The sequence below is a fragment of the Gouania willdenowi genome, chromosome 7, assembly GCF_900634775.1.
Source record: "Gouania willdenowi chromosome 7, fGouWil2.1, whole genome shotgun sequence".
NCBI classification, from domain to species: Eukaryota; Metazoa; Chordata; class Actinopteri; order Blenniiformes; family Gobiesocidae; genus Gouania; species Gouania willdenowi.
Window position 1 is genome coordinate 17,899,763 of NC_041050.1, and position 24,473 is coordinate 17,924,235.

The 24,473-nt window shown below is 38.6% G+C and overlaps 1 protein-coding gene across 3 annotated transcripts in view; it reads left to right on the plus strand.

The window, feature by feature from the left end:
• Positions 1–24,473, plus strand: part of plxna1a (plexin A1a) — a 339,887-nt gene that overhangs the window by 271,384 nt on the left and 44,030 nt on the right. For all 3 annotated transcript variants that reach the window (XM_028452103.1, XM_028452104.1, XM_028452102.1), the window contains 7 exons: positions 617–768; positions 1,263–1,383; positions 1,610–1,746; positions 4,010–4,177; positions 12,738–12,831; positions 14,101–14,337; positions 19,915–20,058. In XM_028452103.1, the coding sequence (XP_028307904.1) occupies positions 617–768; positions 1,263–1,383; positions 1,610–1,746; positions 4,010–4,177; positions 12,738–12,831; positions 14,101–14,337; positions 19,915–20,058 (1,053 nt within the window). The remainder of the gene's footprint in view (positions 1–616; positions 769–1,262; positions 1,384–1,609; positions 1,747–4,009; positions 4,178–12,737; positions 12,832–14,100; positions 14,338–19,914; positions 20,059–24,473) is intronic.

A 24,473-nucleotide genomic window follows, 5' to 3' on the forward strand; every position in this document is an offset into this window, starting at 1 on the left:
AGCTCCCATTTATCAAATGTTGATAGCCTCTGTACCTTTGTTGTTAGTTGACATTTCCCCACTGAGTAACTCAGTAACAGCAGTAGAGACCCCTGCTGGAGCCCTCCAGTACTTTTCTCAACACCGGGACTTTTGGTTCATCATGTAGTTGTTAAAAATAATATTTTTTTTTTTTCTTTTTTCTTTGCGAATTAAAGCAGAAAAATAAGAAGTTAGCATGATGATATTCAGGAACCCATATTACAGTTCAACATTCTGTCACCGTCAACTATTTTAAATCCATGTCTTTTATTATGGAGTTGTCCCCCTCTTCCACTCTTTTTGGAAGGCCTTCAATAAGATGTCGGAGTTTTTTTTTTTCTTTTCTTTTTTTGTGGGAATTTGTGCCCGTTCACATTGTGGAGTATTTTTGGTGTTGGACTGATGTTGAAAGAGGAGCCCTTGCCCACAATCTCAAAGGTGCTGGATGGGGTTATGTTTAGGCTTTGTGCCATCCACTCTGAATTCATCAAACCAAATCTTAAAATGTATAGTCCTTGGATTAACAAAGAGTCTTTCGCAAACTAACCCCATAAAGTTGAAATCATTGCTGACCGTCTCTGTTTCTTTTTTCCAGTTGTTTCCTGAGACTGGACCTCGTCAAGGTGGAACCAGAGTAACAATCTTGGGGGAAAACTTGGGTCTGCAGTTCAGAGATGTGGAGCTGGGCGTGCGGTTAGGGAAGGTTCCATGTGTACCAGTCGAGGAGGAGTACGTGAGTGCTGAAAGGTAGGTCAAAGGACAGTTCAGATTACACTGTATGCCAGCAGAAACGTAGAGACATGGATATCTGACGCAGTGACAAAACGTTACATAAGGCTCTTTGGTGTAAAGTGCATTTGTTGTTCCTGTCATTTGCTCTCTACATATGTCTGGGCTTGTGTTCGTTCACTCCTCCTTCCTGACATTTACTTGTCTATAGGGTCCTGCGCTGTTGTGGAATTGGGTTCATACAAATCAAACAATCCCTACATCCATGCTTTTTTAGGAAGTGCATGTTGAGATGGAATGCTCTTATGAGACCTCTATATGTGATTACATCGCTCTATTGTTAATGTTCCATGAAAGGGACATGGGTTGATGTATCGTCTGTTAATTAATTTAGTTTATTGGGCAATTATTAATATACTCAAGGTGGTCACTTGAATGAATTTACACCTTTGGGTCTTGATGATGAGGAATGTTCTTTAGGAAGCTGAACTTTGTAAACTGTTTTCCTACAGAATTGTGTGTATGCTCAATGACGCTACAAGCTACAGGGTTCAAGAGGCTCAGGTGGAAGTGTGTGTAAGGGATTGTGTCAACGACTACAGAGCTCTGTCGCCAAGGCCGTTCACCTTTGTGGTAAGAACATGAGAACAAATACAATAGCGTACATATTTGGCACAGTTTAAAAGAGAAATAATTGACATTGTTTGGTATCAGACTCCTTGCCAAGATGCATTGTTACAAGAAAACAATAATCTACCAGACACAAACTTTATTATGTTTGACTATTTTTGACATCAGTACGCATAATAACACATGGTTGCTGATTGGCTATATGCTCAAACTTCTCTCTCTGCTTCAGACTCCATACTTCACCCGTATACAGCCTCCTCAGGGGCCCATTTCAGGGGGCTCTCGTGTCACCATTGAGGGCAGCTACCTAAATGCAGGCAGCTATGTGTCTGTCAGCATTGGATCTCAACCCTGCCATGTGAAAAAGTAAGTGAAATATCTTTGTTTCCCTTTGTGATTAACTATGAGGTGAATTATATGACCCGATGACAAATATAGCCCAGATCTGATAACAAAACATTTACATCAGGGCTGGGCAACTTTGATCACAGTAGGGGCCTTAAAAAGGTGATTGATCTGAGGGCCAGAATATCAAATTATCGTCTCAATATTTAGAATAATGACCAATCTGAAGATTGATGCAGATAACAATGAAAGATTTAGTTGGTTGTTGTTTTGTATATTTTGGTTGTTTTGTCTGTATTTGTTGTCATTTTCTGCATTTTCCTCTCACTTTGGGCTATTGCATTTGCCTTACACGTCATTGGAATCGTTATGTGCATTTGTTTGATAATTTTGTGTGTTTTGTGGAGACATTTTTTTGTTTTTTGGTTTGTGTGATGTATATTTCTACATCATTTTCTGTATTTGTGTTATTGTTTTGTTTCTTGGATATAAATTTTGTTCCTTGTTTTGTTTTGTTTTCCAGTTACTTTTGTGTACGTTTGTACTCATCTTATGTGTTTTTGTTTTCTTTTTGTGCATTTTTGTTTTCTTTTTTTGCATTCTTTTTTGTTTTTGTAATTTTGCTGTTTTGTCTATTTTTGGAGTCATTTTGTGTATTTATTTTGGGGGCTATACAAAAACAAACCTAGGGCCACATTTAGCCACCATTTGCCCATGCATGATTTAGATAATGGAGCGTTTAAGTTTAGGTCTGCAATAAAACAACGCAATTGATTTAATTTCCTTGTATTCACCCTTTCTTTGTTGGCATTTTGTGCGTACAGGAAAACTCAAAACTATTACTGCATCAATATGCCATGAATTAGCCTCCCTTTGCTAATCTCCATCGAAATGTTTGCACGCTAGCTTTGATGCAGTAGCAGTCGTTTGTGTGTCTCAACCTCACACTAATCCCACAGACTCCGCTTTACAACTATTGCACTCTTAACCCCAATAGCAGTTGTGTTAAAGTATTGTGCGACTATGTATGTGGCACCTGAGAATTGCTTGGCTTCTTCTCATGAATGATGGGGTTGCTATGGCTACAGCGAGGGTGGACTTTGTAGATGTTCTAGCATTTTACACACTGATGTGTATACACACACATGCACGCACACACACACACACACACACACACACACACACACACGTGTGCACTGTGAGTTGTGGCCTAGAAAAGCAGCCACCACTCAACTGTGCTAAATACATATTAGATAATGCAGTGACTGGGGTGGTACTAAATATGGCTGAAAAAAATGTTTTGCTCTTGGGACCAACAAGCCCTGACAGAAACACTTACGTCTTTATATAAACACACATTTGCTTTGCGTCTTGGCTCTATTGATTGTGGTTGGTAGTGTTCCTTCCTATAAATCTAACAATTAATGTAATGTACAACTGTTTAAAGCATACTGTACTGGATTATATACAACACATAAATGAGCTATCATAGGGAAACCCAATGTTGCCTACAATGACTGTGACTATATTGAAAAGGCCAAGATGGGAAAGTGCAAGTCATCTGGTTGTGTCCACAGGGATCAAAACATTTCAGACAACCTTGCGTCACAAGCCTGACTAAGGTTAAACTGGATGCCATACGGTACTAGTCTGAACTGAGACATTGGTACAGTTTTTTGTTCTAAATCGTGGTCCTTTTCTCTTTCTTTTCTTTTGTTTATCTTTTTTTAATTCTGGACTAAGAGTCTGCAATAAAGATTGATGATGATGATCTATACAGACCGTGGCCCTAGTGGTAGAGGGGGTCGTCTCCGGATCAAGTGGTTGGGGGGTCGATCCCAGTCTTTACTGGTCCATGTGTCAAAGTGTCCTTGGGCAAAACACTGAAGCCTAAGTAGCCTACCAGGAAGAACGGGGGCAATGTGGGGTCAAACCGTGAGGGGAGATACCCAACAATCCGCCACCCACAACAGAGGGGGAAGGAGCCAGCCGACCCGGACCCCACCATAAGAAACATTCAAGGTGCGACTCTGGTTTTTGCACCAGAGAAGCTGCATGGGGTGGGATCCTGGGGTGGGGGGCAAATCCCTGACGGGGACCGACGGCCCAAAAATGGAAATGGAAATAGATATATAACACTGAATTGTTGCCATGAGTCATTTCTTTTAACAACGACAAACAGCAGAGATTTTCCACTCATCACAGCTGGTTCTCCATCTTTCAGATGACCCAGTGATGGCCCAGAGTTTAACTAACCATAACCATCATCTCTTTGTCTCCGTAGGAGGAACGCCCGTGAGATAGTGTGCGTAACCCCCGCTGGGCTGCTTCCAGGAGGCGCCTCGGTCCTGGTGGACATCGATGATGCTGAGCTCAGAAACCCAGAGGTGAAGTTTAACTACACTGATGACCCCACCGTGCTGAGGATTGAACCTGACTGGAGCATTGCCAGGTAAGACACAGTGATGTCTAACCACCGACATCATTAAAGTACTCTTAAATAGATATTGCTCAGCAGTAGCCAAAGTCAGTAACGATTAAGGGATATTTAAAGTGATGCAGCAGTAAAGAGCTATTGTTGCTACAATTGTCTCTAGATGTTTTAGTAAGTAGCTTAAAAGGTTTTAATAAATGCAACAAAATCTTAGAGGGATTTGTCCTGAAGGAGCCTTGATTAGGTGTTGTTTAGTCTCAAAGCCCAGTGGGTGAAGCAGATCTGAGTTTGCTCCTTGACATTAGAACAGCTGCTTGTGATGCAGAAGCACATTTGAAGACGCCCTACTGAAGCAGTTCAAGCAGACTCGATGAGAGCTGAGACAGTGATTTTGGATGGAGGAAAATTCATGTTGCCTCTGGAGATTTTTCATCCGGCTTAAACGAGACATATTTAGAAGTAGCAGCTTGGTGCATCCCAATGGAAGGAGCACATCAGATAAAAGCTCTCATCACTCATTTGAAGGTTACTAATCAAAGACAGGCAATCTAAACCTACTTAAAATAATGTATTTACTACTAAAATGACCATGATACAGTGCAACAAATATCTGTTTGTTTCATTTAATAGGTTTCACAATAAAGACTCAAAGTGATAACTGTATATTGTCTTTTAATGATATATACATGTACATTTATATAGAAAACAATTGTTGTAATCCTCTGAAAAAAAAGTTTCAGCGTTATTGTTGGAGAGAATATTTTTATTCTACCTATTTTCTTCCAACTGTGGTTACACGGCTTCATTGAGTCATTGATGACCTAGTTGATCTCATTACAAGATGTACAGGTGTACTGTATACATAGTTTTGGTTTAAGTAAGAATAGTTACTCTGGAAAAAGCTTTGGAGAGCTTCCAGTGCATTGTAATGTGTTTTTTGCTTACATATGGATGGGTGGTTGGATGGATCCCTTAACTGCTATACTCAATACAATGAAATTTGCAAGGCCATGGCAAAACCACAGTGGAGAGCTAAACACACATGTGCACAGCCTTTGTAATCATTTCTGTGAGAACTGCAAGTGAAGAAGCATTACAATCATAGATTTTCACTTCTCTCTTTTGTACTTCTTTTGTGCAATCAAAAAGCAATAAGATATAACTTATAAAACAAGTTTTTTGAACTACACCTGCAGTGTTTCAAGATCTGATCCCTGTGTAGGTGCTGCATCATGCAGTCTGAGGTGACTCAGTGTGACTGTGGGAGTCTCATTGATTATTCACACTTGTACTCAAGTAAATGTCATATTGTGCAGCAAGACAACACTCAAAAATACAATAATAAGTTGAGTGTATATTTCACATGTTACTGCCACTTCTGATGAATAGTCTGACTTTTCTTATATTAACATGTGCCATTTTACAGCAAAGATACAACCAGAGAGACAAACAAATTCATGAACTTTATGAACTCATATTTTGAGTATGTTTCAGTTCAGTGATTCTCAACTGGTGGGTCGGGATCCAAAAGTGGGTCGCAGACCTGTACTGGGTGGGTCGTGGACAGCTGGTCAAAAATGAACAAATACTTAATGTCTCTCATGTTGGACTTGTCTTTTATTTTAAAAGAATCTTTTCTTTTGACAAGCAAGCTGTAAAATACATGTTGAAAGGAAAAATGTATGTATTTCTTTTTAAAAAAAATATGATATGTGTGTATGTTTTCAACAGCTATTTTTGAAAAAGTAAATTTAATTGGTTGAATTCTAAAAAACAAAACAAAAAAACAAAAAAGTGGGTCGTGATTTTATGACCGTGGGAGAATGTGGGTCCCAGGGTGAGACACAGAGGAGAACCCCTGTTTTAGTTTATGCTGCTATAAACAGGGCGAAAGGACAAAGGAGAATATAAAGCGTGTCACTAAATGGGTTTTCATTACAGATTTTCGCAAAATAAAAGCGATATTTCTAAATGTCGATAAAGTATAATAGTCCTTTAAACATGTTTCCATTGAACATTGTTTTGGGCAGGCGCCTCGTAATTGCCGGGAAATCTCATCCCGCGAGACTTTGCTGCAGAAAGACTGATGCTCCAAACCTCCTTATAACACTGTATTTTTATGTTATTTCACGTCTAATGTAGCAGTAATAAAGTAAAGTATGATGCTGACATGTCCCAGTCTCCTTTTCTATTTACATGTACTAGGGGTTGAATAACTTCATAAGTCAACTTTATGTGCATACTAGTTGAGTCGACTTCAACTTGCCGATGACGTCACCAAGAGCCGAAGCCGATGCTCACTGGGTGGCGGTCGAGTTCCGGCTTCGATGAAGGAAGCCAAAGCTACCGTGAAAACAACCCAAACAAAGTCTAAACGCCTGGCTCTGAGGAAGTCTCGAGGCTTAACAGTTACCGTAAACTCACGGTAGGCGGAGCAGCAGTGTTCCTGGGTTTACTTAGCTGCTTTAGCATTAGCTGCTTTAGCATTAGCTGCTTTAGCATTAGCTGCTTTAGCATTAGCTCCTTTAGCATTAGTTGCTTTAGCGTGTACCAGGGGCTGGAGATCGTCCATCTTTCCCCGCTAACGGAGTATCATCCTGCGCTGCTAATGTTTTCCCTGATCTGCTTAATACACAGACATATTACCACTATAGCTAACGTTAGCATGTATATTAGCCGTAGTATCTGCCTACCAGCTACAGTGTGAGCTCAGGTTTAGGAGGCTGACGATCACCACCGTTTGTCAGCGTTGAGCAATACTAAAACGGGGAATCATTATGGGTCTGTCATTAAGGCGAGAAACGCTTGATGTTGTGCAGACCTTGCCGTGCAGGGGTACTAGGACCCTCGTTTGCCACGTTGCTGTGTTGTGCCGCCATCTTGGGCAGAAGTCAAGTACTGCGACTAGTCGACGTCACGTGGACCATGTCGCGAGACAACACTAAAGTTGACTAGCCGACTTGTTGACTAGTTTGTTCAACCCTAAAATGTATCGTGTCATATTTTCTCGGAGAGCAGTGGTCATGTGACCAGGTTCTTCACATGTTGTGATAAGATATGTCACGTTTTGTGATATGTATTTGTGGAAAAAGTGTTTCCATGGCGCTTTTGCAACATATTTCAATATCGAAACGGTGGAAATACCTCCTTATGAAAGCGTCAAAACTTTTTAGCGATATGAGTGCTCACCAGTTTTCATCGCGCAATTTAGATTTTGCGGATTTCCAAGGGCAATGGAAACCCAGCTACTGCAAAACTGTGGGGATCTGTGTCTTATTCAGTTCCTCAGGATCCTTCAGCAGGAAGAGAAATGACTAATCTGTGATGGCTATTGTTTTTATTTTAATTTAAATCAATGGAGGGAGCTGTCTGTAGACAAGGTGACAGTGACAATATAACGGAGGGGTAAAGGCCTTGATCCATGTTTGTGGGTATGAAAACCTCCATAATATACACCATTATTAAAATAACATGTAACTCATTGGAGAGAGGCCGTTCAGCCTGAACACATTAGCACAAAAGTCGAAAAAATAAATAAATAAATGTAGGTCCATTACAAGTACATGAAAATGAGACTATACAGGCCGTTCAGCCTGAACACATTAGCACAAAAGTCGAAAAAATAAATAAATAAATGTAGGTCCATTACAAGTACATGAAAATGAGACTATACAATATTGTTGAAGATGACAGGTGAAATAAATAACATATTCTACATTTAAGTAGTGTTTTACATTGTAGCGGCCCCTTAAAACTTTCTCTAATGATTTTCCTTTAAACCCAGCTCAGACAGTGATCATTCTCAGGCTTTTTATTAACATATCCTGCCAGGGATCAGGCTTGATTCACGAAACGAGCTACCGTGGCAATAATGTCTCGATTAGAGTGAGTCAGCTTTTTGGAACGTTTAGTGCTGTATGTAATTCTATTTTAGCCTGAACATAGCCAGGAATCCCATTAATCCAGGTACTTGAAATCTAATCCCTGATCTTTTAACACTAATTAGACAACAGTGTCTAACAGTGTTCATTTGGTTGACTAAATATTCCGTCATGGCGTTTCTCAGCTATATTTTTTCAATCGACAAAAACTAAACTATAGCTGTTGAAAAAAAAATACATGTGAACAAAAACAATATCAAAATGTAGATATTTTCATCGACTGATAAAAACAAGACTATGTTGTTTACCTTCTTTTTTGGAATGTGTCCAATCAAAAATGACTTTTGTTCAGTGGAAGGCGGGATAAGCCTTAATACTATCCTGACTGTAACAGACTTAGTCAACTAAAATATTAATGTCATTGTTTGAGTGCTTTGAGTGTCTATGAAAGGCGTTATATATAAATCCAATGCATTTTTATTGTATTTTATTATATGAAACAGTCCTGATGACCAATTTTTTACTAAAACTAAGTTGCAGTCAAAAGACTATGATTAAAACTTTTTCAAAATAATGTCACTGTTAAAGCCCTAAACTGGGAAAGGCTGTTGCAAACCTGAATTCCTAAACTAATCTAACCTTAATTGTTAAATCTCTCTTAAATACCTATAGATTGATATCAATATTTTGGGCTTTGTGTTAATGAATTATTTACTCCATTTCTGGATGTTTTAAGGCAGATTGTAATTTATTAAATCATAGATCCATTTATTCATCATCAATCCTTATCCTCCATCCATAATTCTAAGAGTAATCTCATTTTCGTGTGGCAACTTTCTTTTTCACGCTTTTATTCTGCAGCAGCACAATCTTTTTTCACAACAAAGCTGTTCTTTTCATCTAATAAGCGTGTGTCTTTTTGCCCTTTTCTGATGCTTGTGTTCCTTCAGCTAATATTACTTATCAGTGGTTTCCATGGGATCTAGATGAGTAACTTGTTAGATAGAAAGTGTCGATCAATCTTCACCCAGCATGCTTCACTAAGAAGCAAACCCAATCTCTGGTATCCTCACCTACTGGGAAGTGCAGTCTTTCTTTAGCAAACTCCCTGAGGGGTGATGATCCCACATGCACATCACACCCCGGATACCCAGAGTCCCTGATTGTTGGCCCCTGAGCCACAGCACACAACGCCTCACAGTAATCAACCAAACATGTGAGCTGACGAAAAAAAGTGTTTGTGCCTTTAACAAGTGGAAGCATTAATTCAGCTTCATCTTTATCTGCACACGGCATCATAGCACTGGTTCAGGAAGAAAACCCTATACACCAAGACACAGACTGATATAGTGGTTCATATTGGCTGGGTTTTTGTCAGCTTTGTGCAAATACGTCCATGCATGCAGAGTTTATATCATTGGGCACAGGGGGTTGAAAGTGAGCGTGCTAAAAGATGAAAAAAAAGGAAAACACAATGGGGAAGATGGCAAAAAAAGTGCATTATCACACTTCTTGGCTGAGGATATTCCTTTTTGGGAGACGAAAGAACAAAAAGTAAACTCGCTATAGGGAACATTCATACACCAGGAGCAGCCAGAAGCAATTTTTCAGGAGAATCTTAAAATCTCCTCAGCAAATTGAGTAGATACAGCAGTTGGATGTGAGTTGTGGCACTCAGTCAGACATTATAACCAAGGTGCCCTCTAGCAAAGCATTAAAAAGCACTGGCACTGTACCACAGCTGCTAAATGGTTGCTAATAGAAAACCGGTTGTTTTGAAAAGTTTCCAATTTTACTTCACAATGCAATGTCCAATCAACAAAAGTGCAATTACTAACCGGACAGGTAATTGGAATGGTAACAGAATCCTATAGATTTAAACTTTGTTGTACCTTTAAGGTGCAGAACTATCACCAAGACAGCAACTTTTATTTTTTTTCAAGAATCGATGCATAGGTGGGTCAGCTTTTGATACAGTTGCACATAAAGATAATTTTCCCTGTTAATGATTGCTTAAAATGTTCATTGTCTAGAAGTATTTACTGTGTCAGCATATACAGAAGTGTAAAGGAGGCCAGCCTGCTGTTGGAAAACACATTTAAAGTCATTTAATACTCTGTACAAAGGAGTGTTAGACCAGAGGGAGGTTAATAAAAAAAGGGAAAAGGCAGTGAATAGTGAAAACGGACACGAGTGCAGAGGGAGAGCAGGAGAGAAACACTAACAACAGTACTGGGGTTCCCGAGGCCATCCCTGGAAGTTTATTTTGATTGTCTTGTTGTCTGTTCCCTGAAGCATGTACCTGAGCTAAAGAGACTCACTTAGACAAAGAATGGAGCAACAGGGACAGAGGGACTCGCTACAAATATACATCAGGCAGTGGAGAAAAAGGAAAGGTGAAAGGAAGCGGCAGAGCCCAGCTGGTGTTATCAGCACTACACAGCATCATCTCCTTCTCACACCCTTTTGGTATTTAAACACATTTATAATTCAGCGCCTTATGGACAAAAGTCAAGGATTTTTTTCAACAGTGCAGAAGCCATTAGGTACAATTCATATTGTCAAACCTTAAAGGTAGGGTAGGTGATTTTCTCCAGATAGACTTTTTAAGTTTTTGGTTGAAATTTTCTTCATGTCCTGACAGAAATTAATATCTTATGTGCTCCGAAAAAGGAACGAAGAAAATCTGTCATCTGTAACAGCTGTAAACCTGTAAAAACTTCGACCAATGAAAAAAGACAGTTCTTTTTTTTTAACCAATCACGTCTCCCTGTCTCCCTGCTCAGTCTCGACCCCTCGCGTGCACAAGCTCACACTCAAAGCAGAGTTTTTAAGTCACGTTTTTTAACATAAATAATGATAAAGTTTATAGTTTACTTACTGCTGAATGAGACATGAGACAACAAAGTCTCATGTCTCATTCAGCAGTAAGTAAACTATGTTTTCATCTCCACTGTAAACACTCTTTTATTGACGTTGTCAAGTTACGTGCATTGCATTGTGAGATCATGATGTGAAGATGTTTTGCATAATGCGTTAATATAAAACACACCACAAATTGTTTGTTTTTTTTATAAAAAGTGTGTCAAGCGAACTATTTTCCTTGTCTGGCAAATAAACAGAAGTAATCACTTTAAAAAATTAAGTGAAAACAATTATTTTCATTAGTCTACGGGACTCCACATCCCACAATGCAATGCATGAAAATTTTCCGACAATGTCAATAAACCGTGTGTTTACAGTGGAGATCAAAACAATCTTTTGATTGCAACCTTTTACAATTTTTTACTGATCTATGAAGCCTACATTATATCTTCCAGCAGCTTTAAACTTAACACTAGTAATGTATAAATCACCATTAAGTAACCAACTAAGCATTTTGCTAAATGGGCAGTTGAAATTTAAACCTGAGTGAATGAGACCAATAATTCAGCCAGCATTGGGCATCTTGCCATGGGAGAAAATTAGTGGGACATGAAGAATTTTATCTTACCCACAATGTCTGAGATACAGTGCATCTATCATCTGTAGCTATGTAGTAACTCCATCTAATTTGCAATGAAAGAGTGCTTTCCTACCAAACCCTGTATCTATGATATTATGTCTATTCCCCATTGTTCTTAATACATGGACCTAATTGATCCATGTGTCCATGTGCCAAGTAGGGTTTATAGTATTTGAGATAAAGCAGCTTCATTGCATAAAATTATTGTGATCTATTGGTCATAATGCCCTTATTTGGTACGTACACTTACAATCTTTTAAGGCAATATTTTGAGCCAATGCTCACAGAACATTCAGGCACCTATGAATCCGTCGTCATTTTCGTCCATGAGGCACATCCAATAAACTTTTTTTTTATAAAACACCAGCATCCCATAATGACCTGATGCTTCTGCAACCAAAATACTATCAAAGACCAGCACTTTGCTTATGACTTTTTGAAGATACAAGCCTTTTTGCTGGCATTTTATAACTGACTGAAATGATAGAGGCTACAGCATACCCCCCTCAGGGCTGAGAAAAACCTGCTGAATGACACATGATAGAGAACCTTCTAACTGGATTTCGCAGTGGCAAAGATTGCCCAGCAGCTGTAAAAAGTAGCTTTCTCTTAGTGAAAGTGGAAACTGCAAAGACTCAGAGGCTCAAACTCTTTCTGAAAAATGAAGTCGGCCTCAAGCAAGGAGGATATCACGTAAGAGAACCTGCACAACCGTTGTTAAGTAGTAGGAAGTGGCAATTGTATCCATTGTTTTTATATCTTTTAAAACCTTGAAGCAAATCTTGAAAAACAAATTGGCATCGACTATTTGACAACAAGAAGTGCATGGATTCCCTTTTACTTACTCTTTAAAGAAAACACTTGAACTCCAGCCAAGTCTGGCATATATTGATGTATTGACTGACATTGCAGCTCAAGGCAAACATATATGTACCGTACTTGAGAATGTATTGAAACATCAGATATTGCTGAGGTCGACAGTGTCTTCTCCCTTTTTCAGCTTCTCCTAGTTTTATGAAAAAGAGCTTTAATTTTGTTTCATTGTTTCTGTAGATTCTTCACAATTCTCACAACATTGTCAAAATACCAAACTGTGTTATTTAAATTGTTAGAGGTGAAGCAAGTCAGAAATGTTACCATAAGCAATAGTTTCTTTCTCTTTTGCCTCCTCCCTTTCCGTTTACCTCTGCAGCGGTGGGACTCCTCTGACTGTGAGCGGTACCAACCTGGCAACCGTCAGAGAACCAAAGATAAGAGCCAAGTATGGGCAGGCTGAGTCGTTTCATGTAAGTACTGTAACACATCCATGTAAAGCAACACGGCTTAAACAGCATTGCATTTATAGACCAACAGACGCCTATGTGCAAGATCAGAATTTGCAAGCACGGGCCAGGTTCTTTATACTGTACAGCATGCAACATTCAGTTACACACAATATATATTGTCAAATACATTCAACAGGCCGATCTCTTTCTTTTGTACTAATACATCTTTAAAGGACTGATATCCTGATAAAGGTTGAAACAGTCCATCTCAGTGAGTTGTACAGTTCTTCTATTGCTCTGACATCTGATGTGACCTCAGGTCAAGGACCATTTCAAACATCACAGCACTTTGTTAGAGGACTTAAAAGACTGTGAGAGAAAGAACAAACAAACAAACATAACCAATGGGAAACCTATGAGTGCTTTCCAAGAGTCCCATTCTATGGAAAGTGTTTGCAGAGCACTTTGAAGATTGTCACCTGAAGCTGCAGCTCTTTATGTGTCACAGTTAGGAATCCAACTTTAAACAACACTCAAGCACTCCAACTCACAGATTCAACTGTCATTTATTGAGGCAAACAGCCCACACGCCACTTCCCACACAACTCTTTATCAAAGTGCTACTTAGAGGACTGAGCAAAAGGCTTTTCAATGCTGTCATTTACCGTAAGTCACTGTCAGATACACTGACCTTTGGTTTTTCTCTTTAGAATCACGACAATGTAAGAATTGCCTTGAACTGAAGCTTTTGCTTTTAAATCTGTAGCATTAGAGTCTATTTGAAATCCTAATCATATCAAGTAAAAGGTTTTCACCACTCACAAAACATCATAAAGCGATGTCTGAGACAGAGCATTTTTCATTTTTGTTTTGATGCTTCTGTTTTTATTCATCTGATTTGTCTATATGCTTTATGCTTTCTGTTTGACCATTTGCAAAGCACTTTGGTCACCTTTGCGCTGTTTTAAAGCGTTATATAAATGAAAATGGCATTACATTCAGTAGATACAACTATAACATACAACATTTTATTAAAGTATTTACTCTCAAGCTTCAAGATTAACAACTGATCATAAAACTCAAACCAATTGAAATTTTATCACTCAATAAAACACTTTTACATTACTGGTAGTATTTAAAAATATGGCTCGGTAAGTAATTATTTCATTTAACTTGCATGACATCATCTCCTCAAAGGTTGTGCTAAAGAGCAACAGTGCCATTATAATCATTGGATTTGTCTATTGTACATTGAAAATCCTGTTTTCCTCTTATTCCTGCGGTTTATAGAACTGTACGGTGTACAACAACTCTGTCATGGTGTGCCTGGCTCCCTCTGTGGCGGACTCAGAACTGGGCTTTTCTGACACTGGCACCGGCCCAGATGAGATTGGTTTCTACATGGACAACGTCAACGCCCTGGTGGTGGTCAATGAGACATTCAACTACTACCCAGATCCTGTGTTTGAACCCCTAAGTCCATCTGGGGTACTGGAGCTTAAACCTACATCACCACTTATTCTCAAGGTGAGGGAAGCCCTCTTATCACCTCTCTGTTACATATATTTTATTCTTAAAAAGTTTTAAAGTAGCAAAATCAAACAAAGGTGTTGCGACTTCTACTACACGATTGTTTACTTTGATGTTGCGTCCAATTTCTTCCACAACTGGGAATTGAACCCATGTTGCCAAGCTGCGATGGAACACACTTTACAAGCCTTAGGCCACCAGGGAGTTGCAGTGACCTTATTCTGACTGGTTGTCATTGCTCTGGATCAAGATCTAACACAGGCCAACCTGCACTAGCATGTAGGCTACTGTACACGCTGAGGGCAAGTAAACTATCATTAGGACTCGTATAAGGGGAGAGAAGACAGCCACACCTGAGATAAAAGCTCCTTAATGATGTGAAGATTGAATTAAGTGCTGTTCAGTTTAATTGTAGCTTGAGAAAAGACACGATAGTAAAGACTGTGAATAAATTGTGTAGAAAAGCTGTTTGCGACTGTCGGTTTGGGATATGCTTCCTGTTAGCTAAACCTATTTAGCTAACAGTTAGCTAAACCTATTTAGCTAACAAGATAAGCCATCTTGAAAAAAGATGTTATTGTGTATAAAAAAATGTTGGTTTCCGATTGAAAGACACAAAAGTATAATGCCATAAGCCAGGGTTGGGGTAAATTACATTTTTCACTTACAATTACATTCTCAATTACCCATGTTTGATTACAATTCAATCACAATCTCAGAGCACAGCATTTCTTTCAATTACAATTCAAATACAATTATTTTTTATCCTCAGAAAGTCGAGTAAAAGGATGTTTTCAATTACTAAAGTTCAATTACACATAATCACAATTACTGAGCCTGAAATAAATGACCTAATATAAGTTAATCTTCCTCTTGCTTAGCTTTCTGCTAGCGTCTTTTATGATATTTGTTCCTAAATCAGCTGTAAAATACACTAATAACAAGAATGTATCATTTAATTTATTTCCAATCTATTGAATACCTTGTTAGGCTTCCTAATCAATCAAATGGTTTTAATATTTTTGGTGTGGACATCTGAGAAAATTGTAAAATGTGGGAAAGTTTGATATAAAACATATTTTAATAATTAACTACATATGTGTAGAGCTGTACATGGAACTATAACATGTTCCCCAGTTTTGCGTTAAATTATAATTGATATTTTTATAGAATTTTCATGAAAGTAAATTATGTAAATTATTACGACTATGATTTTTTAAGTTACAATTACAGTTTTAACTACACCATAATTGTAATTAATGATAAATTACGCGATTACAATTATAATTGACTACAACCCTGCTATAAGCTCTTGTTTGCATTGACAGCGTGCAATGATAAGTTAGCTTGTTAGCTACAAGTTTAAACTCATTTTGAAATCCTGACTTTGTATTCCAACTCCAAACAAGTGGCTTTGATGATATCAAAGGTTTTACATTGGTAACAACATTTTACGTACCACTTAGCCCATAGGTGCTGCCACCTATGGGCTAGGGAGTGTTATTGTGGTATGCTGTGATTAGCAGCATAAACAGATGTTAATGTCAGGGAAATTTGACATGTTGTTGACTTTTTTTCCTTTATATTAATCCTGAGCTACCAATACAAAACATGTTTTTCATCACTTTGTGGTAGATGTTTTCATCCCAAGGTTTTTCTACTTTCAGCATGAAGAGGCTCAAACCTTATAAACATATCCTTTATTAATAAAAGCACGCATACATATTTTCACATACAAAAAAAACAACCTTTATGTGTATACAAGGCCTCACGAGGGCGTGAAAAAAAAAGAAACCTCTCACATGGATAACTGAAAGCTGAGAATAAATGTCCACACTTTTCAGGGCCGATTTCCGTCCTTCAGTTCCCCGCAACAACTTCTTTGACTGCGACGTTCTTGTAAAGCCTCAAGCCCTTTTGAATAACAGTCTTTTCAAAAAGTGTCTTTTCAAATTGTGTAATGAATTTTCAAGTGCTAGAAGGCCAATGATGAAGCATACAGGCTTAAAGACCAAACAAATTCACACTTTATTACTTTTTAATTTTAATCAGTGTACTTTTACATGGATTTGTGTCACTTTAACTTTTAAGACATGCTTAAAGTATACACAATTTATGTTCAATTACTTTTAATGACAACTGCTGAGTGTTTGGATAATATTGGCTCACATACGTTCGTCATGTCTTCCTTTTTCTATAGAAGTTTTTTGGTACTTTTTTCAGACATTAAATTTAACAGTAGATGTTGCTCTTTACCTTTTTTTGCTATACAGTTTTGGCGATGTCTCTCACCTTCCTCGGAAACGTCTCACTGACAGCATGTGATGTGTCAGCCGGCAGATCTTAACAGCCGGCACGTGCGGCACACCCAGCAGAGCGTTCAGATTCGTCGGGTCTGCCACGCCCACACCAACCGGCATGTCACGGCAACCCATCGGATCCGACCGCCCCGCCGTGCGCACCTTGACCCCCGCCTACTACTTTTTTTGTTGTAGGGTGTCCCAGGCTTGTGATCGCATATAACCCCCCTCGTCTCTGTTAATGGCCTTCTTTGCACGCCTCCTGATATCTATGGCCTCCTTGATGCAACGCTTGCGTTTGTTTTCTTTTGCGCCGATGATCCTCACCCCTTCCCAATCTATAACATGTATGCTTCTCTTGCAGTGGTCGGATATTTCACTTTTGACGTTTCTTTGCGATCTTGTGAGCCATGTTGCCGTTTCCTTTTCGTTTGTGGTTTTGTTGCTGTGCCAATGTTGTGTTTTTTCATGATGCATTGAACCTCAAATCAGCAATACCAGACCACTGCAAGAGAAACATACACGTTATGGATTGGGATGGGGTGAGGATCATTGGGGCAGAAGAAATCACAAACACACAAATGTTGGATCAAGGAGGCCATAGAAATCAGGAAGCGTGCAAAGAAGGCCATGAACAGAGACGAGGGTGGCTACAGTATATGCTCTCACACGCCTGGGACACCCTACGACAGAAAAAGTTGTCGGTGGGGGTTGCAGCGCGCACGGCGGGGCGGTCAAATTTGCCAGCCGCGACATGCCAGTTGGTGTGGGCGTGGCGCCCCCACTGGATCTGGCAGCTCTGCTGGGCGTGCTGTCACATGCTGTCAATGAGACTCTTCTGAGGAAGACGAGAGACATCGCCGAAACTGTAAAGCAAAAAAAGTTAAAGAGCAACATCTACTCTAAAATTTAATGTCTGAAAAAAGAACCAAAAAACGTCTATGGATAATTTTGGGCTCTCGTAAATGTTTTACCATTTTAAAAATACTAGTACAGTGCCCCTTGGAAGTATGTATTCATGTAGTGGACGCTTAAGTAGAGTTGGCAATTATGGGCATAATAATAACATACTCTGTAGCATTATAAAGGGGTATATTTGCAGGTGCAAGGTAAAATAGCGTATGTAATTTCCCTGGTTTAATTCCATGAGACATGCGCAGGATGAATTGTTTTTATATGTTCATTTTTATATATTTTTTTGTTTGTATTTTTCTGTAATGTATGTTTCTTTGGAGTCATTGTGTTTGTTTTTGTATCTTTCTGTTGTCTTTTTGTGCATTTTTTGTATAATTATTGTTTTTTGTTGCCATTGTAGTGTGATTCTGGAGTCATTTTGTGTATTTTTGTTTGTTTTTTTTGGTGTAGTTTTGTGCATTTTTGTTGTCATTTTAGTGTATTTTATTGTATATTTAGTTTTCTGTATATTGAGTCATTTTCATTTTTTTTTGTTGTTTGGTGTATTTTTCTGTAATATATGTTTTTTGCAGTGTTTTTGGAGCCTTTTGTATATTTCTGTGGATTTCTGTTGTCGTTTTGTGTACTTCCGTATAAATATTGTTTCGTTTTTTTGTTTTACGTCATTTGTGCAGTTTTTGTATAGTTATTGTTTTTTGTTGCATTTGTAGCGTGATTATGGAGTAATTTTGTATTAGTGTAGTTTTTTTTTGCTTTATTTTGAGTCATTTTCATATTTTGTTGTCGTTTGGTGTGTGTGTTTTTTTTGGGGGGGGTTTGAATCCATTCTAAATTTATGCGCACCAGTCCATCCACGTGTACCTGCCTGCCTAACTTTCACTAAACGTATCTATTTTCAGTAGTTAGGTGTAGTGGCAGGTAACTGGACTAAATGGTGGTCCGTTATACACTACGCACACACCCACAAACACACACACACACACAGACCATCCTTGAATTTATAAATAGATTTTATTTAAAGCAACAAAATTTAATATATGAAATGAGTTGAGGATGTATTATTATCAGTGGGGGAAATGTTGGTTGTAGCATCTCCAGACTGAAGTCCTTGTGGTCACTGAGGAAGAAGTAGTTGTGTAAGTGTAACAAATAAAATTGTTAGAATTGATACCTTCATTCTGACCTATTGCAAGAGTTTGCCTCATATTATCACAGGAAGTGATATTTCCTACTTTTTAAAAACTGAAACAAAGTGGAACTGCTGGTGATTTAATTCTTCGGTTATTTTTGTTGAGAAAACATCATCTCAATAAACCACCTGCTTGGCATATTTGTGGTGCTGCCTATGATTGAAAGCCTGTACGTAATAGACGGACACAGGCACATTCGCACGCATGTAAGGGTCTTGTCATACTACTAATTTCTAATTTGTGATATCGGTTAGGTTCTTGTGGTGTTAGTAATAAAAGTTCCAAGTCATTTCCTCTTTAAATCTTGTGAGCAACATTGTTTCTGAGGTTTGAACACACTTTCCAGTTGGGGCGTAAATGTGGCAATTACTCGGTGTGAGGCTTTAAGTGGAGCACACATGTGGTCCAAACTCTGGATGTGTGTTAGGGAGATGGAATGGTGCACATGTTTACTCGGTGGCAGCCTGCAGAGACGATGCGATTGGAAATCGGAGTCTGTCTCTGTGTCCCACTGCTAAACCAGCAGGACGCGTGTCAGCTATCTCCCCTCTCTCCTCACAGTCCCTGTCAATCTCACTCCCTCACCAGCTTTGTTTTAAAGCACAATTTTGTTTTTTTTTGTTTTCCACTGATGTATGAGTATGACTCCTTTTCACCTGCTAGCACCCACTCTCCCGATGTTTTGAAGCCACATTATAACTTGTTCTTTATTTCTTTTATTTCTTTATTTATTTTGTGTATTCAACCTGCCTGCTGTTGCTTTTTGTTGCATCCTTGTTACTTGATGTTTTTTTCTCTTCCTTTTTCACACCACCTACATTCCTTCCACCCCACTCCCACACCACAGATGTCGTGATTTTATAAGCAGACTAGATATTAAAGTGAAAAAGTGGGAACAAGCTTGATGAACACGACGAGTTTCGTGAACAGATGTATAGATGCAATTACTGTGTTGTGAGCTTTGTTCTTAATTAAACCTGTGCTCTAAGAATACCCCCATTGAATACTCACATTGATTTTCATGGCATATCAATCGGAGATAAGTAATGATAGTTAGTGGTAACTAGTCTCAACGTGTCACTTTATTTACTTATTTGTACTTAATTTACTGAAATGATTGATTTTTGTAGATCAGTCTTATGTTATTTTCTCTTTCTGGTTGTATTCAGGGTCGTAACCTTATCCCGGCGGCGCCCGGTAACAGTCGTCTGAACTACACGGTGCTGATTGGAGAGACTCCCTGCATCCTCACGTTGTCTGAGAGCCAGCTGTTGTGTGAATGGCCGAACCTCACCGGGCAGCACAAAGTCACGGTGAGACAAAAACTCTTCCTCCTCCTCCTCCTCCTCCTCCTCATCTCTTCTTCTTTTTCCATGGCCTACGCATATTTAGACATTGCATTTCTCTTTTGTGACAGACATTGATTAGTTCACAAAAATCGACCTAGCTGCACGAACGTCATTGTGATTGCATCATATTATCAAAAACTAAACGTGCATATAAAAATATATGTTTAGTTTGCAATTTGTGTAAAACTGTTAACTTTGAATATAAATAGTCTTGTTATAAGGCCCTTTATAAAACTACCGGTGTTTTCCATTGTCTACAGCAGTGTTTCTCAAATGGAGTATGTGTACCCTTAAGGGTACGCAATACAGGGGGTACTTGAGAGAGAGAAATTGGAAAATTAACAAATAAAGTGTCAGTCTCGGTCCCACCCCAGGTGGGAGATGACTGGAAATGATAAAAACTATATAAATAAATCTATTCAGGAGCCACAAAATCATTTTTTTTCAACCTTGGGGTCGGGACCCCATGTGGTGTTGCCAGGAGGTTAAATGGGGTCACCTAAAATTTCAGAAAAAATTAACAATATTTATAAAATGTTAAACTTATGGTTCTTTTTTTTAATTAAAACAACGCACAATCTTAAACAACTGTATTTCTGTACTTTGTGAAATATAAATCGAGTTCAACTAAAATGCAGTTAAAAAAAAAAAAAAAAAGATCTGAGCTCAAACATGATCAAGAATTATCCATCCATCCATCATCTTCATACCCGCTTAGTCCCGTTTAACAGGGTCGCGGGGGTCTGCCGGTGCCAATCTCCGGCGCTCATAGGGCGCTAGGCGGGGGTACACCCTGGACAGGGCGCCAGTCCATCACAGTGATCAAGAATTAATTCTAGGAAAAAAAATGTCTTTGGGTCGCCAGAAATTCTTGATATCAAAATGGGGTCACGATCCAAAAAAGGATTATAACTGCATTATATACTGTTTCTTTTCATTTATTTACAAAATAAGTTCCTTTACCAAAAACGCTTTACCTAAAGGATACATTTTAATTAATTGTTGTTAAAGCATTAATATTTCATTGTTAGTTTTGTGTTTTTGTCAATGAGCACAATGCAAGCCTCGTGAAAATTGAATTTTTTGAGGCCGCGATCCGCCATTTTGTGTGAGCAGCGGCGGGTGTCAAGACGGTTGTTAGCAGATCAGTTGTTCACACCGCTAACTTAGCATAGCATAACTTTTTCTTTACGTTTGTTGAAGCATGCCTTTTGCTACCAGGCTACTGTTGTAATACTTGTATACAGACAAGCAGAACAATGTCCGCCCCACACGAGAATTGAAGAAAGCGACGGCGAGCACGCTGAAAAACTGCTATTTGAAAAGGTGTTCAGTGACAAAAACATAAAACTAACAAACATAAATGGTTTATTACCAATTAATCACAACACATCCATTTGTCTGCAGAAGCCAAACTGTGTTCCTTCATCACATCAGCAGCCGTGCTGGCATCAGCATGTGTAGCTGCTTCTAGAACTGAGAGTCCCTCTGTGGCCTTTTTATATTTTATTAGCTCTACTTTACAATGACGCCATCGACATTTAATAGTACACGGTATGTAATGTACCCAGGCCTATGTGCATTTAGTGCCAACCAGGACTTCACCTACGCACGCACCTCTACTCACAGCAACACTCGGCTTTATCTTCCTTTGTTCACATTTCATTTCACAGATGTCTGTTATGTTCTACTTTTTATCAGATCTACTGTCTCATTCTAGTTCAATAACCAAAATATCATTGCTGAGTTATGTTTCAGATGTGCCTTTTATTGGTGGTAACAAATGTTTTCTTCTTAGAAACAAAAGTAACATGCTAACAAGCTAATATTTACCTTGCACTGGGGCCCCAAAATGTATTACTGTAAAGAAAAGAGGAGTTAAAACAGTGGAAGCACTACTCGGCTTCATTGAACATTCATTCACTGGGTAGTCATAACTGCAGTGGATGATGGAAGGTGATTTAGAATTATGAAAACAAAAAATAGCAAACAGCGTTAGCATCACAATGTATGATTTGCTTTACAAAGCTTTAGGCTACAGGCTACAGGCTTTACCCAATGGGTGATTGAGTGACAGTTATATATATATATATATTAAAACATCCTAAACAACCAAGATAAGAGCCAATAAACAGAGCAAAGTTACTGTATTACCACTATTAATAACATAGGTTTTTACTACTTTTGCTTTTAAATGAATGTTTAAGTGTCAACGTATGTCTCTTCTCATCTTATTGAAACATTAAATGTGGTTTGTGGAAAAATGGGTTTTCCTGCAAGTTAATGATCACAACTTAGGACACTGACCTTGTCGATGACTTTTAATGAAAAAAAAAAAATCTTGGTATTTACGGTTACTTTTCTGATGTGCAACCGTCTACACTCCACACACCAATAACCTGCAAAAGTAGAATTTCTTGTGAAAAGGCATGGTAAGAATTTCTTGAGGCCTTTTTTTATTTTTCTCTGTGAAAATACAGAAGTCAACCTTTGGCTTTTCTACCCATGTTGTGAATGATGTGACTTTCATTTTCTGTGTTTGTCATAGAAATACAGAAACTTGTTAGAAAATGTCGCGCTCAGAATTGCATCCAGCAGCATCTACCGCTGAGTGTTGAGCTGTCACTCCTCTCTGAACTCCCTGATTCACTCTGACTGGAGCAGACTTTCACAATCAAAGCACAGCTATTGCACCATCTGCAATGAAGGTCAAACTTCATTCCAAGTTACGCAATATAAATATATTTGGGTGTTTGGATATTTCCAATGATGTACCATTCAGCCCTCTGCCTCCTCTCCTTCTCTTCTTTTAAAGCTTATAACCATCGTCCTTTCATTGCATCTTTCTGACATTTACTCTCTACTAGCTACCACCAATATCTCTCGAAAGCCACTGACAGGGTGTCATGTTAATTCAGTATGATACATTTCGATTGGTAAAGCCAAGCCTGATGTGGATCTTGTTGGAAATAGTTATTTTTTTTCACTGCTATATTTTTAATCTTTTGAACAAACTGTCAGGTTGAATATTGGAGGAATGCAACGTGTTGGCGGGGGTGGTGGAATTTGTCTTTCTTCTGACAATAGCCAACAAAAAAAAAATAAAGCTGTCTGTTCCTATCACTTTTGCCGGCAACTAAACGGGCTGGGCCTGTGCGAGGGAGAGCGTTTGTGTGTGTGTGCGGAGAAGGGGACAGCTGTAGCGTTACATTGTGTTGTGACCTACATACAGGGGACCCCAATGGGGTGTATGGAAAACATCCAATGTGTGTAAGTGTGTGTTTATGTGTGGGTTCCGTGTTGATATTTAGCCATGTGGTGGCAGCTGTGTGCCCGCTAAAAGTTTTCCAAGATACTTTGATGTTTTAGCCCTCAGCTTGTGAAGTTCCTCCATCAGTAAAATATAAATAGACAATTGCCTCGACAACGTGCCACCACCCTCTTTTTGCTTAAACTCCTTCGTGTCATTTAAGGAAATGTTTCCCCTGTAGATATAGCTCTAAATCTAACACTGACCTTTGGTTCGATTGCACCAACCAACACCAACCAACAGGCAATACAGCTGCTCAATCTATCATTTATACATATATACAGGGCTTTAAATTAACTTTTTACATCACCAGCAAAAAATAAACTACATTATGAGTGCCACAGAATAGATTTAAGCGTTTATGTTTTTTCAGAATAATTTGTCATTTAGTTGAGTGCAAGCAATACGTTAAAATGGTAAGAATATATACATTTAATTTAAAAACAATGTTGTAACAATACCTATAAAGTGCAATATGGAACTTTGGGTGTATCTGAGAAGTAAACATTTAAAAAAAAGTACATTATCATAACTTAACTCAAATGAAAATTGGATCCATGGAACACTGTTTGATGTTAGAAGAAATCAAGTACTAACTTCTTTTCCGATCCTCTTTTATCTTCATTTTCCACTGTGTTGGCAGCAGCATTCCTTTTTTGCAGTTTTGGTTTTTCAGCACCCAATAAATATATCCACATTGGTTTGTTGTTTTCCCAACTTTATTTTACATCATCATTCCGTCTGTCTCCTCCGATAACGAACCAACAATCACGCTAACGTAAGCACGTAGCCAATTGTTGTATGACCCGTCACGACATAGTGTTCATGGGAAATGTAGGATTAGTGCAACCAGCAGTGTTGGCAGATATACAGCATATTTTAAAGTCTAAAAGCACACAAAAACCCTCAAATGTTTTGGTGGAAAAGAGCCCAATCTCGCAACAATGATGCAACATAGTTTCTTCAGCCTGTCGATTCAAACAAACACACTGGTATTTGTTTCGTTCTTCACCAGCCAAAATGGCTCGTATCGCTACAATCTTAATGGCCAAAGTTCATTTTTACCTGC